This window comes from Carlito syrichta, unplaced genomic scaffold, assembly GCF_000164805.1.
Source record: "Carlito syrichta isolate Samal-C Ts95f unplaced genomic scaffold, Tarsius_syrichta-2.0.1 Scaffold314018, whole genome shotgun sequence".
In the NCBI taxonomy this organism is placed as follows: Eukaryota; Metazoa; Chordata; class Mammalia; order Primates; family Tarsiidae; genus Carlito; species Carlito syrichta.
Genome location: NW_007258114.1, coordinates 212,251 through 227,627, shown reverse-complemented (window position 1 = coordinate 227,627; position 15,377 = coordinate 212,251). Strand labels below are relative to the sequence as shown.

At 57.3% G+C, this 15,377-nt stretch overlaps 1 protein-coding gene across 1 annotated transcript in view; it reads left to right on the top strand.

Annotated features, from left to right (window-relative positions):
* Positions 1 to 1,504: 1,504 nt before the first annotated feature.
* ADAMTSL2 (ADAMTS like 2) overlaps positions 1,505 to 15,377 on the top strand; it is a 41,977-nt gene continuing 28,104 nt past the window's right edge. The window contains exons 1-8 of the mRNA XM_008070801.1: positions 1,505 to 1,594; positions 2,139 to 2,281; positions 3,037 to 3,112; positions 4,322 to 4,424; positions 5,570 to 5,715; positions 5,853 to 5,976; positions 10,051 to 10,131; positions 12,916 to 13,091. Of these exons, the coding sequence (XP_008068992.1) occupies positions 1,505 to 1,594; positions 2,139 to 2,281; positions 3,037 to 3,112; positions 4,322 to 4,424; positions 5,570 to 5,715; positions 5,853 to 5,976; positions 10,051 to 10,131; positions 12,916 to 13,091 (939 nt within the window). The remainder of the gene's footprint in view (positions 1,595 to 2,138; positions 2,282 to 3,036; positions 3,113 to 4,321; positions 4,425 to 5,569; positions 5,716 to 5,852; positions 5,977 to 10,050; positions 10,132 to 12,915; positions 13,092 to 15,377) is intronic.

The following is a 15,377-nucleotide window of genomic DNA, read 5'->3' as shown; positions in this document are numbered from 1 at the left end:
CCCGCCAGCCAATGGGACGGCAAAGGAGCTCCTGCCGGCTGTGAGGCTGGGGTGCAGATGGAGACAGCGGGGGAGGGGCGGCCAGCTGGACCGGTCAGGCAGCTTGAGGGTGCGGGATGAGGTGGGGGTCAAGGACTCTGGTTCCCAACTCCAGGGGTGCCCCACTGCGTGGTCCGGGGTGCAAGGGTGTTCTTGGCGTGGTGCCTGAAAATCCACAGGTGCCTGGCCTGCGAGGGAATTCAAGTTGCACGGAGCCTGCCAAAGAGGGAGAGGAGTAGACCTGGAGGTGGCCTCAGGGCTGGCAGGGGTGAAGTGATCTCCATGCCTTCTGTGCCTGGAGTCCCTGAGTCTGCTACTCCTTTGCCTTGCCGTGTGGCTTTGGGTAAATCAGCTTCCATCTCTGGGATCCGGGCTATGGGCATGGGCCTTGGCAGCTTCAGAAATCCCTTCTCTAACTCACGGGCAGGTGACACTAAGGACCTGAGACAAACACTGGACAGAGGCCACTTAGGTCTCTGTTCCTGCCTTCCAGAGGGCAGGGTCCATGCTGAGGGGTCTGAGGGGACTGAGGACCCAGAAGGCTGGGTGTTGCCCTCAGTGTGATTAGATGTGACTCCTGGCAGGTGTTTTGAGCTGAGGGAGGGGTGCCGGAATGTGGCCCTGGGCCGCTGGGACAAGCTGCACCTCCTCCTGTCTCCCTCCCCCAGTTCCAGCCTCTCTCAGGAGGGGGGTGGCTCAGACACTTGGGCTCTGCCTCACCTGCCAGCTGGCCGTGGCTGGAGGCCATGCCGTGAGGATGCTCACCTGGGGAGACGAGGCTGCAGGTTCCCTGACGGCCCAGCCTCCAGCCCTGGCAGCGGCAGGGCCTGACCAAGCCTGTCCCCATCCACTGGCCCTCAGCTGCCCCGTGCAGTTGGTGGCAGAGGGTCTTTCTCCCATGGGGCTAGCAAGCACTGAGAAGTAAAAATCCCCAGGTGTTCTGGCCAAGGCGCTGGACTGAGCCCAGGTCTGTCCTCACGAAACCTCTCCTCAGCCAGGGCCTTCAGTCCCTCAGCTGAGCCTGACTTTCTCCCCAGTCGTTTTCTAGGGAGCTCAGGTACTCAGATGCAAAATGTGGCCATTTCCCTGCACGCCCTTGAGTCAAGGGTGGCACAGACTCAGCACACACACCACTAACTCATTGTCTTAGCCCATGGCAGGCATCTCTAATCACTCACCGAGCTCCTTCTTGCTAAGCCAGGAGTGGGGGGGATGTTGTCTCTCCACACTTGTGTCTTAGCCCACAGCAGATATTTCTGATCACTCAACAAGCTCTCTCTTTCTAAGCTGAGACGGGGTGGGGGTTTGTCCTTCCACACAGGGCCAGGTCGTGGCCGGGACTGATCAGTCCCAGATAACCTTGCAGTCTGGACACTGGCTGGATCCTGAGGGCTCTTTCCAAAGTGCACCCTGGTCACCTGGAGGAGGAACTGGCCTGCTGGTGACAGTGGCCTTCCTTCCTAGAATGGACAGCAGACGGCAGCGTTCCCACTGGGCCTGGTCTCTCCTGGCTCTGGCGGCTGTGGTGGGGACCGTGGCATCGACCGGAGCCACGGTGAGTAGGCATTGTCATCCGGGGGCCCTCACAGCAGTCTCCCACCCAGGTGCTGTGGTCACTCCCAAATGGGTCGGCTCAGAGAGGCAGTTGGGGGGGCATGTGCTCTCAGGAATGTGTACCCAGAACCAGGCAGCCCAGCCCCTGAACTGGGGTCCTGGCCACTTCAGAGCTCCTGGCGCCTTGGTGGAAGAGGGCTGCGGGTGACTGAGTGGCCCCCTTCCGAGTGAAGGTGCGGCACGAGGCGTGTGCCCAGGATGGGTTGTGTCCCGCAGGAAGCAAGACGGTTAGGTATGGCTCCAGAGCTTGCCAAACTGCCAGGTTGTCCCCCCGATTAAGGTCAGGGAAGACCCAGGGCCCACAGTCCCTACCAAAAGCTCCCTCCAACACCACCTAGGTTGCTGAGAGACCCTGCTGGGGCAGCCTGGGGGCTGTGTCCTCCTGTCCAGCTGGTGGCGGTGCCCTCGGGTGTGGGGTGGGGGACAGGCCAGTCCTGCCGGCCGCTGGAGCCTCCTTCTACTGTGGGTGGGGGCGTTTCACCCAGGAAAACAGCCCGACGTCCAACAGCCTGGAGGGGGGCGCCGACGCCACGGCCTACTGGTGGGGGGAGTGGACGAAGTGGACGGCGTGCTCGCGCAGCTGTGGGGGCGGGGTGACATCCCAGGAGCGGCACTGTCTGCAGCAGAGGTGAGGTGCTAGGTGGGCTGTGACCCTGATGGACCCACCTGAGAGTGGGGGGCGGGGAAACAGGAGTGGGCGGCCCACCCTTCAGCTGCCGGCTTCTCACCCTAGGAGGGCTGTCTAGTGGTAGGCAACCCAGCCTCCGTTTCCCCTCGGGCCTCTGCTGGGGATACAGCTCTGGATGGGTCTCCAAATTGGGTTCTTCGTGCTCCAGGTCAAGCCTTTTCATGAGAAAGCAGGACCCATTTCTAGAGCTCCATCACTGAGGGGAGACCCCCTCCCTGGCCTTCTCCTTAGAAGACTTGAGTTGAATAATTGCAGGGAGAAGCGTAGGGATATGGCAGTTAAGAGCCCGTACAGTCAGAGAGACATGGGTTCGAATTATACCTCTACTACCACCTAGCAAGTCACTTAACCTCTCCGAGCATCAGTGTTCTCATCTGGGTCACGGAGAGTGTGCTGGAAGCCTCCTCGTATTTAGAACACGCAAAGCACAGCCCGGCACACAGTAAACGTTCTGGTCATTGTCACTCTTTCTGTGTCCTGAGATTCTGTCCTAAGGGCTGAGGATATAGGGTCAATCAAATATCATTCCTTTTCAGGATCTGGTTGGGGGAGGACAGTGTCCTTTCGGTCAGGGAGTCATGGAGTCAGGGAGGCCAGTCCACAGCCCACAGGCCACATTCAGGCCATCCCTGATGCAGGATCGGGGCTTGCAGCCTCCGTGCCAGCCCTGCCCAGAGCCCACGTTTTTCCACCAGGAGGAAGTCTGTCTCGGGGTCTGGGAACAGGACCTGCATGGGCACATCCAAGCGGTACCAGCTCTGCAGAGTGCAGGTGAGGCCTGGCCTGGCCTGGATGGGGCTGTGACCCTACCTTCTTCCCCATCCTTAGGCAGTTCTCAGGGGGCCTCCTGGTGGCCCTGGGCCTTTCGGATGTTGTCCAGAGCCTGCCCCTTCACGGAGAGCCTGGGAGCAGGGTGGATATTCTGCTGAAGAGAGGAATGTGGGGTCCAGGGCTCAGTCTGAGCTGTCTTTCCAGCCCCAGGCCACTGTCCCCACGCCCACATGTGCTTGGTCAAGAACAAGGACGAGGTGGCTTTGCATCTGCTCCTGGAACATCACAAGGGTCTCTGGCCCTGTGCCTTTGCTCACGACATTGGTGTGCCAGGCACTCATGGGGAGACTGGCATTGACCAGGCATCCCGCCCCTGCCGACAGCCCCCTGGGCTGCCCTCTGAGGCTGGTTCCAGCTCCTGCAAGGCCCCTCTGCTATAAGGTACCCTCAGCCTCCAAGGTGGCTGAGGCTACAGGAGAGGCTAACTCTGGCCCAGCCTGGGGGTCAGTGCTCCATGGGGCCAGGCTGGGTCTGTGTGTCCCCGTGGGGCGTGTGCACGTGTGTGCAGGGAATCAGGGGCTGCAGGGAAGCAAGTGACCATTTCTGTGTTGGCGTCACCTGGGATGCTGATGCCGGGGCTCCAGGGGACGCTTATGATCTCCAGAGTGAGACAGACCCAAGTGGGAGTTCTGGCCCCCTCATGACCAAGCTGGGCCCTGGGACACGCCTGTCTTCTGCAGGGTGGGCTCCTCTGTTATGAAGTCGAATCCCACCTTCTCTCTGGTTCAGTCCACGTGCATGCCCACCAGCAGACCCTGTTCTAGGGCTGTGGCCATTCCTGTGGACACACAGACAGGGTCTGCCAAGGAAGAGGGCGAGGGGGTGCCCACGTTGGCAGGGCCCTGGCGGGGATCCCATCCTCTCGGCCGCTGGCTGAGGATCTGGCCAGGGATGTGACTGGGGTGACATGGGAGGGTCGTTTCCAGAACACGAGGAGGGCTGGCCCACGGCGGCATCGGGGGTGATGGCCGCTCTGCCCTTCTGCTCAAGAGTGATGGGGGAGCTCGCGGGGGAACACAAGGCCACCTGTGGGCTGTGGGCCCTGCGTGGCCATCCTGGCTGTGGCCACTTCCTACTCAGCCTGGACACAAATGCCTTTGTCGGGCTGAGTTCCTCTGAAGCCTCCCTCCCTGTTCCCTCGTTTCCCAGGAGTGTCCCGCAGACGGGAGGAGCTTCCGTGAGGAGCAGTGCATCTCATTCAACTCCCACGTGTACAACGGGCGGACCTACCACTGGAAGCCCCTGTACCCAGGTACCTGCGGGTGGCTCTTCTGGCTCCCAGGACCAAACCTGGGCGAGTGGGGAGGCTGGGGCGGTTGGACGTAGAGCCAGGAATTGACCCCAGGGATCCTGAGCCCTGGCTTAGAGGTCTGTCCTCTTCCCCACAAGGCCTGTGACATCAGCCCAGGACTGACTATGGGGCTGAGTTGCCCGCAGGCCTGGCCTGTGAGGTCAGTGGTGACTCTCACTTACTCCTGGGCACAGACAGGAACCAGCCTAGATGAGGCCAAGCAGGGACTGGCTGCACAGTCCCACGGGGGTTGGGGTGTGCGGTAGGGCTGTTCTCTCTCTAATTCTCTTCCTCTTTTTTTTTGAGTCCAAGTCTCACTCTCTCACCCAGGCTGGAGTGCAGTGGCATGCTCATAGCTCACCGCAGCCTCTACTTCCCGGGCTCAGGGGATCCTCCCTTTTTAGCCTCCCAAGTAGCTGGGACTACAGGCATCTGCCACCATACCTGGCTTATCTTTTGATTTTTGTAGAAATGAGGTCTATGTTGCCCAGGCTGGTCTTGAACTCCTGGGCTCAAGCAACCCTCCCGTCTTAGCTTCCCAAAGTGCTGTGAGCCATTGCATCCAGCTTATTTTTTCAAATTTTATAGAGAGGGGAGTCTCCCTGTGTTGCCAGGCTGGTCTCAAAATCCTGGGCTAAAGCAATCCTCCCACCTCGGCCTCCCAAACTGTTGGCACTACAAGCATGAGCCACCACGCCTGGCCAGCTCCCTTTCTTTTTTGTGTGCAGGGGAGAAGAAGCAAGTTGTTTGCACAACAGTGTAAGTGAGTTGGCCTCTGCCGATCACCGGGCAAGCACTGGGCTGGGTGTCCAGGGCCAGGCAGCCCAGGGTGACCAAGTTGGCTCAGACCTGCAGAGGGGGCGTCTTGCATGGGTTTCAGGAGCTGCCCCCACTCACAAGGAGGCAGAGGTTGGAACTTGAAGTCTGGACTGAGGCAGACGACCTGTGGCTTGGTCCATTTCTGCCACCGGGACATCGTCTAGTCTCTAGGCATCAGTTTCCCCATCTATGCAGTGGGAACCATCTCAGCAGGAGGGAAAGGAAAGTCCCCTGAGTCCCGCATTCCCTGCCCGCCTTGAGACCCTGTGTCTCGTCTCCCCCGCCAGATGACTATGTCCACATCTCCAGCAAGCCCTGCGACCTGCACTGCACCACCGTGGATGGCCAGCGGCAGCTCATGGTCCCCGCCCGCGACGGCACGTCCTGCAAGCTCACCGACCTGCGAGGGGTTTGCGTGTCTGGAAAATGTGAGGTTGTTAAACGTTGTAGCAAAAGTACGGCGGGTCTCAGGGCGCCAACCGCCTGCCCTCCCGCCTGTCTGAGGCCGTGGTGGCCCCGGGGCCCGGCTGCAGCGCCCTCCAGCGGCCCTCTCCCCTCCCCTTCCTGCAGCCCATCGGCTGTGACGGGGTCCTGTTCTCTACCCACACGCTGGACAAGTGCGGTGTCTGCCAGGGGGATGGGAGCAGCTGCACCCACGTGACGGGCAACTATCGCAAGGGGAACCCCCACCTCGGTAAGGCCACCGGTGTTCCCCGGGGTTCCGGCAAAGCTGAGTCCGGGTCCAGGGTCCTGGTGTGTTTCTGTCGCCCACCTCTGGGATGCCCCCGGGCAGGTCCCTTCCCCTCTCGAGCCGCCTAATTTCCCATCCGGGCCCAGTGGGCTGGCCAAGTGTACTTAGGGCCTCCTTTGGCTGGTAGAAGGAGTAGCTCCTTAATGAGCACCACTGCATACCAAAGAGCACTTGCTTGGTGGCAGCCTGTAGGAAGTTGTTAATATCACACTTTCTATTTTATTATCATTATTTTTTTGAGCCGAGGTCTCATACCAAGCTAGAGTTCAGTGGCTTGATCACGGCTCATTGTAACCTTGACCTGGGGGGCTTCCGCCTCATCCTTCTACCTCAGTCTCCCGAGTAGCTGGGACTCCAGTCATGCTCCACCATGATGGGCTAATATTTGGATTTTTTGTAGAGATGATGTCTTGTTACGTTGCCTAGGCTAGTTCTGAACTACTGGGCTCAAGCAATCTTTCAGCCTCAGCCTCCCAAAGTGCTGAATTACAGGCATGAGCCACTGTACCTGGTAATACTACACTTCAGAAAGGGAGAAACTGAGGCCCAAGTCCCAGTCTCCCAGTGAGAGATGGAGCATGCCAGGTTCTGTGACCTGACTCTTGGAGCCTGAGCTGATCCTAGAGCCCTTCCTTCCCTGGGCAGTACTTGTCCCTTTTCAAAGCTGTGTGACACCGGGCACGGTGGCTCACACCTATAATCACAGCACTTTGGGAGGCTGAGGCAAGATGATCACTTGAGCCCTGGAGTTCAAAACCAGCCTGGACCACATAGCAAGCCCTTGTTTCTACAAAAAAATTGAAAAGAAATTTTGGTGGCACATTCCTGTAGTCCCAGCTACTCGGGAGACTGAGGTGGAAGGACAAACTGAGCCCAGGAAGTCAAGGACGCTGTAGCTGTGATCATGCCACTGCACTCCAGCCTGGGTGACAGAGTGAGACTCTGACTCAACAAGCCTTGTGAGCTTGGCCTTGTGTTTGTGTTCAACTCTGGCCCAGCCCTCATGGGAGGTGGGGATCTGTGTGCGTGACAACACCTTATACTTTTGAGAGGATGTCCCTTGTAACACTCGGTGTTGGACTGAATGCGTTTCTGGGTCTCAAGAGATGCTTGAGGAATTAAACAGGCCTATCACGACCTCCAGGGTGGAGAAGGCAGGGCAGCTTGAAACACGCTTTGCAGATGGGGAAACTGAGGCCCAGAGTGGGGATAACCTGCTCAAAGTCTCCCAGGGAGACCGGGCGAGTCTGGACTAGACCCAGTCCTGTTAGGGCCACAGAAGATCCAGTTGTCAGGCCCTGAAAGTGTCCTGAAGGTCAAGGGGATGGGCCTCCCGCCCCCCACATGAGGGACAGGGAGGGTGCTGGGGAAGGGAAGGCTTGGATGAGGGACCTGGAATGTGGAACTGATGAAGGCTAGGACTGGGAAGAAGGTGGTCTTGGGGCAAAGCAGCCAGTTGGGGAGTGGATAATGTTGCATGTCTGATCAGGGCAGTAGGCAGAGGGACCTCTCTCTGGCCAGGGGTGTGGAAGAACCCTTCCTTCCATGACCCTGCCTGAAAGGCTTTCTGCTGAACCCAGGCCCTGAGGATGGGGGAGCTGGCATTCTGGCAGCATGTGCCTTATAAACCACTTACTATGTACCAGGCGCTGTGGGTGCAGCAAGTCTGATAGACAGCATCCCCGCCCTTGTAGGGCTCAGCTGGGGGCCCGAAAAACAATTGCACCTGATTCTACTGGGTATTTACTGCCAGGCATTGGGTCAAGTCATTCACACCGGGCAATAGATCTACAGGGCAGGCACTGCCACTGTTGCCAAAATACGCAGAAACAGGCACAGAGGAGTCAAGTGACTCATCTAAGATCACACAGCCACAAGGGACAGATGGGGGGCTGAGCCAGGCAGGCTGATCTGGGTCTGTGGTCCTCGCCATTGAAGCCCTCCCCTGCCCTGGTGACCTGTGCTTGTTAGCCAGCCTGCACCAGCCCACGAGAGACGGGTATTAAATGCTCAGGAATCTTGTGAGCTGCTGCTCATTTAAAAATTAAAGTATGCAGGCCAGGCATGGTGGCTCAAGTGTGTAATCACAGCACTTTGGGAGGCCGAGAAGAGAGGATTGCCTGAGCTCAGGGGTTCGAGACCAGCCCGGGCAACTTAGTGAGACCTTGTCTTTACAATAAATAAAAAAATTAGCTGAGCATGATAGCGCACACCTGTAGTTCCGGCTACTTGGAAGGCTGAGGCAGAAGGATCACCTGAACCCAGCGGGTCGATGCTGGGGTGGCTGTGAGCGTGCCACTGCACTGCAACCTAGGCGACAGAGTGAGACTCTTGACGCCAAAAAAAAAAAAAAAAAAAATTAAAGAAAGCAAACATGTATTTAAAACAAAGTCATCACTTTCTAATCCATTTGCTATCCATTTTTGTGGTGGAAATATTCTACACAGGTGAGCTACCACGACTCTTCCCAACTCTGCCCAGTGACATCATGTTGCTAATTTGCAATTGGCCACAGTGGGAGTGTTTACACCACGGAAACTGACCAGTGCTACACATCCAAGCTCCTGTCTCATCCTTCCCCTAAAGAGCCTGTTGCTAAACATTTACATAGCATAGCTGGCCGTGAGGGATAGGTCAGGCTCTTCAGGGATGACAGTGGTGGCAGCCTGCAGAATGACTTGCTCTAGCGGTCAGGGCAGACACAGACATGTGGGTTCTCTCACCTCCCAAAGGGAGCCAGAGAAATGCACATTGGGCCCAGCAACCCTTTAATCTTTGAGAGCCCCTTCTTTCCCCGAAGATCCTTCAATCTAGGGGCTTTCTTTTTTTTCCTTTGGGTCAGAATCTCACTCTCGCTCAGGCTGGAGTGCAGTGACATGAACATGACGATCACAGCTCATCAAATCCTCGACCTCCTGGGCTCAGGTGATCCTTCTGCCTCAGCCTCCTGAGTAGCTGGGATTATAGATGCAAGCCACCATGCCTGACTAATTTTAAAAACAAATTTTTTTGTAGGGATGAGTTCTCACTATGTTGCCCAGGCTGGTCTCAAACTCCTGGTCTCAGGTGATCCTCCCACCTTGGCCTCCTGATGTGCTGGGATTACAGGCGTGAGCTACTGTACCTGGCCTATTACTGGGGCTTATTAAAATCTCTCCTTTTCCCCCAGATTGCCTCCTCCACCACCTGCTGGCAATACTTCTTCCCAACAAGACCCTTGGTCCCTTCCTGGTTCAGAGGACTTCTGGGATGGGAGGCCTTGGCGACAGGCCCTGAGTTGGCTGATGTTGCCCTGATGGAGACCTTGGCCTGGGTTCTGGCACACAGGAGGGCTTGGCAGAGTGCCAGATTCTATTCGCAATTCTCTTTATACTTTTCTAGCCTTTGAGTTTGTAATGCCTTTAAAATCAATGTGATGTTGTGACAAGATAAGATTAAAAAATAACAATGGTGACAAAGCGCTTGGTACAGGTCAAGGGCTCCTGGGTGATACAGAGTAGGACCGAAGTCTGATGACTCTAGCAAATTCAAGGCCCCTGTGGTCCCTGATGTCCTTCAGGAGAGGCCGGGCACCCACCAATGAGTCACCCATGGAACGCGATCCTGGGCAGGTGCCTGGCACGGGGGGTCAGCTGCTGGGACAGGACAGGGCCCAGGTGAGCCCCCCACACCTGTGTGGGGGTATGCAGGCCCTAAGGGCCACTCTCTTCCACCAGGTGCTTGGGAGGTGGTGTGTGTCACCCAGGACTGGTAGCAGAAATACTCCGCGCAGGTGGGCTACCTTGTCTCTTCCCAATTCTGTGCCCGGTGACATCATGTTGCTGGTTTGAAACTGGCCATAGTAGGAATGTTTATACCAGGGAAATAGGCCAATGCCACCCACCGGAGCGCCTTTCTCGTCAAGAGGCCACAGCCACCAGCAGGGCTTCACCCATCTCTGGGACGCCACTCAGTCAAGGGTTTTGCTGGGGCCAGTGACAGGCCTCTGGGGACTTGACGCCCTCGGTTTGCTTCCAGGTTACTCTCTGGTGACCCATATCCCAGCCGGCGCCAGAGACATTCAGATCGTGGAGAGGAAGAAGTCTGCCGATGTCCTGGGTGAGTATGTGCTGCCTGGCTGTTGTCTCGGACAGACTTTCAACCATGGGTCTTTATGTGCAGTGGACCAGAGGCTCTGACCCTAGGAACAGGAATGGGCCCACGGTGTGGACTTGGTCATAGAAGCCGGCTATGTGGGTGTCACAGGGAAGCCAATGTCAGCTCCGTGTGTGGAAAGACCTTGTACTCAGAGTTGGGGCTCGTGACGTCAGTCGGTGAGTCCTTGTCATTCGAGAGTCTGACATAGCACAAGCAAGGGTCACTGGAGACAGCATTCCCCGGGGGGCCATGAGGAGTGAGTCCCAGGTAGCCACCAGTCAAGGTAGCGCTGAGAGGAAGTAGGTAGCCAGCCCAAGGTCACGAGCCTGAGAGAAGCAGGGGTAGGATTTGAACTCAGGATTGGGCCTTCAAGTTGATGCGGACAGTCGCCCAGGGCAAGCTGTGCCTTGGTAGGGGATCTTCTCACCTGAAGATTCTGGAGGTATTTGCATGGTGGCCAGGTGGTGACCCCATCCTGGTGATGATTTTTAGACGGGCTCTCTGCTGGGCTGGGGCACTGGCCGGGCTATGTGCCACATCTGCACCCCCAGAAGTTGGCTTGAGGCAGGGGCTGACACCTGTGAGCCGCTCTGGGCTTGGCCTTGCCTGTCCCAGGCAGCCTGGGGAAGCAGGCTCTTTGGGGATCTGTTTTTGGACGCAGGCACAACCCTGAATCTGTCACTACCTGAGCTCACTCTTCCCACCCGCCTCATTCCCCACACCTTGGGGACTGTGTGAGAGGCAGGACCGAGCGGCTGGAACCCACCCGCTAAAGAGGTGCTGAAGGTCCTCAGGGTGTCCCCTGCCCAGAGTCCAAGGGCTGGCCCTCCTTGTGGGAACGGGGTTCTGAGTGTCCCCATCCCAGCAGGTCTGCACCACCCACCACCCCAGGGACTGCTTCTGGCACGGGTGGGGAGCCAGGCTTCTCGCCAGGCTGGTCACTTTGTCGCTCGCTTGTGGGGAGAATGCAGAGGCCAGGAAACTCTGCATTGTCTGAGCCGGTTCAGAACTCACGCTCTTGAAACAGATGCATAGAAGTACTAAGGACAGCCCTGGAGCTCTGGGAAGGCTGCGGGAAGGAAGGTCGTTATTATCAGGAAACAGATTTTGGAAGAGGGCCTTGGAGTTAACCCTGAGCTTGTACCTAGAAGCAGGGCCCAGGGAGCCAGGCCCTGCACACTCCTACTTTGCAAATGTGGACTCGAATTTTTTTTTTTTGAGTCAGGGTCTCACTCTGTTGCCCGGACTGGAGTGCAGTGGCACGATCACAGCTTGCCACAGCCTCTATCTCCTGGACTCAGGTGATTCTCCCACCTCAGTCTCCCAAGAAGCTGGAATTACAGGCACCTGCCACCATGCCTAGCTAGTGTTTCAGATTTTTTTGTAGAGACGAGGTCTTGCTATGTTGCCCAGGCTGGTCTCAAACTCCTGGACTCAAACGATCCTCCTGCCTTGGCCTCCCAAAGTGCTGGGATTAGAGGCGTGAGCCACTGAGCCTGGCCTGGACTCTAACTTAAATGGTCTTCTGCCATTCCTGCATTGAGGGTATTTTCCAAGGAGACATGTCATCTGTCTGATAATGAATTGCATCTGTCTGATAATGAATTAATTCTCCTGGCTGCCTCGGGACAGGCATCTGTCTGATAATGAATTAATTGTTGCATCTGTCTGATAATGAATTAATTGTCCTGGCTCCTCTGTTCATGTTGCATCAGGAACTTTGGAAGCTGACCTCGTCTTCTCCCATGGGATAGTTTCTGGAACTGGCTTAAAGGACACCTTTTGGAAGACAGTGTCCCTGAGTGCCGAGCCCACCTCCTCCTCCCTCCTATCCCCAGCTTTTGAGGCTCCATGGAGGCCCCAGGGAGGGCCAGCTCCCCCTAGCCCCCACAATCTCTCCAGCTCTAGGTGGTCCTTCTTGCCTGCAGGGGCTGCAGGAGACAGAGCTGCTGGGCCCAGTGCATGTTCCTTTCTGTCCCAAGCTTCCATCAGACTCGAGTTAGGCCCTGGGAGGACCATCTGCACCCTGCCTCAGCAAGAAGGTGACCCAGGGTGCTCCAGGTCACCTTGCCTAATTGGACACCCCAGCCAGACCTGAGTAGATGGCTTGATTGGGTGAAGTGTCAGTGTGGTCATACCAGCACTGGCAGCAGTACGTTTGTCCCATTTAGAGTGCAGGGCTGGTCCACCAAGGAAGGCCTGGTGGATGGTGCCCTATGCCAGCCAGGCCTTGATATGGGTACTGGAAGGGGTATCATGGTCCCTTCTTTGAGTCCAGGCCGGGAGGCTGGAGGTCATGCAGCAAGTCTGGATGACACAGCCCTGTGCCTGGCCAGCACCTGCTGTCCAAAGCGTGCCTTCCAAGGGATGCTGACTCCCCTGGGCCTGACTGGGCCACTTGGTCATGGCACTGGTTCACCACTCTCCAGCCCCTTAGCTCCCCTCATGTGGAGTTGTAAGAATAAGACCAATTGGATGCCCGATTCTGTTCCATCGTCTAAGACGAGTCCTCAATCGCTTTTTTTAGGCTGATAGGAAAGTGTGTTTGCCTCTCAAAGGTATGCGCTGGCCCGGGCCACATGCTGGCCATCGGCAGAGTGCCCGTCTCCCCATGATGGGAGTCTCCTGTCTGTGGTCTCCAGGGCAGGGTCGTGGAGGGCGGGCTGGCTGTGGTGCCTGACTGCGTAACTCTGGCTCCTCCCTCCCACCCGCCTGGCCGGAGTGACCGTGGCTTCACCCTTCCAGCTCTTGCTGACGAAGCTGGCTTCTACTTCTTCAACGGCAACTACAAGGTTGACAGCCCCAAGAACTTCAACATCGCCGGCACCGTGGTCAAGTACCGGCGGCCCATGGACGTCTACGAGACCGGCATCGAGTACATCGTGGCGCAGGGGCCCACCAACCAGGGCCTGAACGTCATGGTGTGTACACTGCGGGCTTCGGGGTGGGAGGGGGAGGACCCACGAGCATGGCTCCCCAGAATCTGGCCATGGCTGGGGCTTGCGGCCATGACACCGTCCATGGCCCCGCTGTGTGTGTGCACCTGATGGCATCACCGTGCTGCTTGGGTGGGGCCTTGTTCATTCAGTCACTCAGTTATTCACTTGTTCATTCACTAATTCACTCCCTCATTTATTCATTCACTCAGATTTGAATTCATTCACATAGTCTCCCATTGACTCATGAATTCATCTTCCCATTCATTGCTCAGCCAACCACTCACCCTCTACTTCATTCATTCATCCATTCATTCCTTCACTCATTCACCCATCCAGCACTGGGGTTGGCTCCCTCGGTGGACCAGCCGAGGCTCTGTGCTGACCTATTTCCCAGTCCTTCAAGAACTCCACAGGGCATGCGGAGAGCCAAGGGCAGCCTCAGAGGCTGGCACTCCCTACTCCACAGTTGAGGGACTGATGCCCCCCACCTGGTCTTTTGCTCCGCCCCCCCAAAAACACTGTGGGGTTTGTATCTGGTTCTCAATGCTGGAGGACCAGGGCAGTGCTTGTGTCCTCCTGTCCACCCCTGACATGGCCTCCCAGGCTGTTGAGGATGTCTGAGGGGGCATCTGGGCCTGTTTTGCCCAGCCTGTCATGGGCTGTCCCATGGAGAATGGAAATGAGCCCATAGTAACTCGGTGCTCCAGTGCCGAAAACATGAAGAGGACTTGTCAGTGAAGTTGGTGACACTGACATGGGCAGTCCTGGTACCCGTTGAGACCTGCTGGTTTTCATGGGGCTGAGGGAGCACCGTGGGGCTGGAGCCCACCCACTCGAGCAGTTTTGACTTCCAAATCCTGCCATGGTGGGCTTCGTAGCCCTGCTTTGCTGGAGCTGATGCTGAGAGAGGCAAGTGACGTGCTCAGTCAGAGTCATAAGTGGCACAACTGGGTCTTGAAACCAGGCCTGCCTGGTGCCAGAGCATGATGTGGTTTGCGTAACTGCTGTGCGGTGCAGGGAGGGGGTGTCTCTCATTGGGGGTACTCCCCCACCTCCCCTCACTGCCTCTTAGCTGAAGCGCTTCCCGGCGTGGCAGTAGAATCCAGTGGAGGCCAGGCATTTCCGTGGCCGTGCTCCCCTGCCACTGCCCCCGAGGTGGGCTGGCCATGCGGCTCCAGCTCCTGACTGCAGGTCAGGGTCCCCAGGAAACACACCTGAGATGGAAGTTTGCATGCAGGAGGGTTTGGGGGGCGCAGCCCTAGGTGTGGGGTGTGAGGGGCATGGGACTGGGCAGAGGGAACTGCTGAGCTGTGATGCTGCCCAAACACCAGCCTCAGCCCACCCCAACGGGGTCTGCGTTACCTCAAGTCGGGACGGGCAGAGAGCATGGTATTGTTGTCGGGTGTAGCTGCCCCTTGAGGAGGCGTGACCTTGGGAGAGACAGCTCCCTCTGGCTGGGGGACATGCCTGGGGCAGGGCACAACTGTGAACTCTCACAGGGCCGACTCTAGGCGACTGGCTGGAGGATGGGCTCTGGGGGGCCACACCCCCTGCTCCATTTGGATACGTGCACATCGTACAAGTTGGCCTTGGCAGGAATGGCTGTCTAGAACTCGGGTTGGTTTCTTTCCCGGGGCGCCTCCCTGGAGGAAGGTTAGAGGGTCTCGCCAAGTTGCCTGGGTGGGTCTCGAACCCGCGGGCTCAGGCAGTCCACTCACCTCAGCCTCCCAAAGTGCTGGGATGACAGGCTGAGCCACCGAGCCCGGCCTATTTTTTTTTTTTTGAAAGCAGGATTTATTGAGTGGACAGAAAAGCTTCCACAGTGGGAGGGGACCCGAGGGGATTGCCCAAAGCTGACACTTATTGTTTCCCTCTCCTGTCACTCATTCAAGACTCCCCTCAGCCCCTCAGCTGGTCCGGGTGGCTTACCTGGCGAGCTGACCCTGGTCTCTATGCCCTTCTCAATCCAGGGTGCCGCCTTCCTTCGGTTCCCACCACAGTAGGTCAGGGGGAGGCCCAGAGATGCCAGGTGGGTCAGCAAGACCAGCCTGGGCTACTTGGGCGAGACCTTGTCTCTACAATAAATCCTAAAAGATTAACTGGGCATGATGACGTCCATCTGTAGTCCCAGCTACTTGGAAGGCTGAGGCAGAAGCATCGCCTAAGTCCACCAGGTCGAGGCTGAGGTGACCGTGAGCGTGCCACTGTACTCCAGCCTGGGCAACAGAGTGAGACTCCAACTCAAAAAAGAAAAGAAAAGAAAAGAAA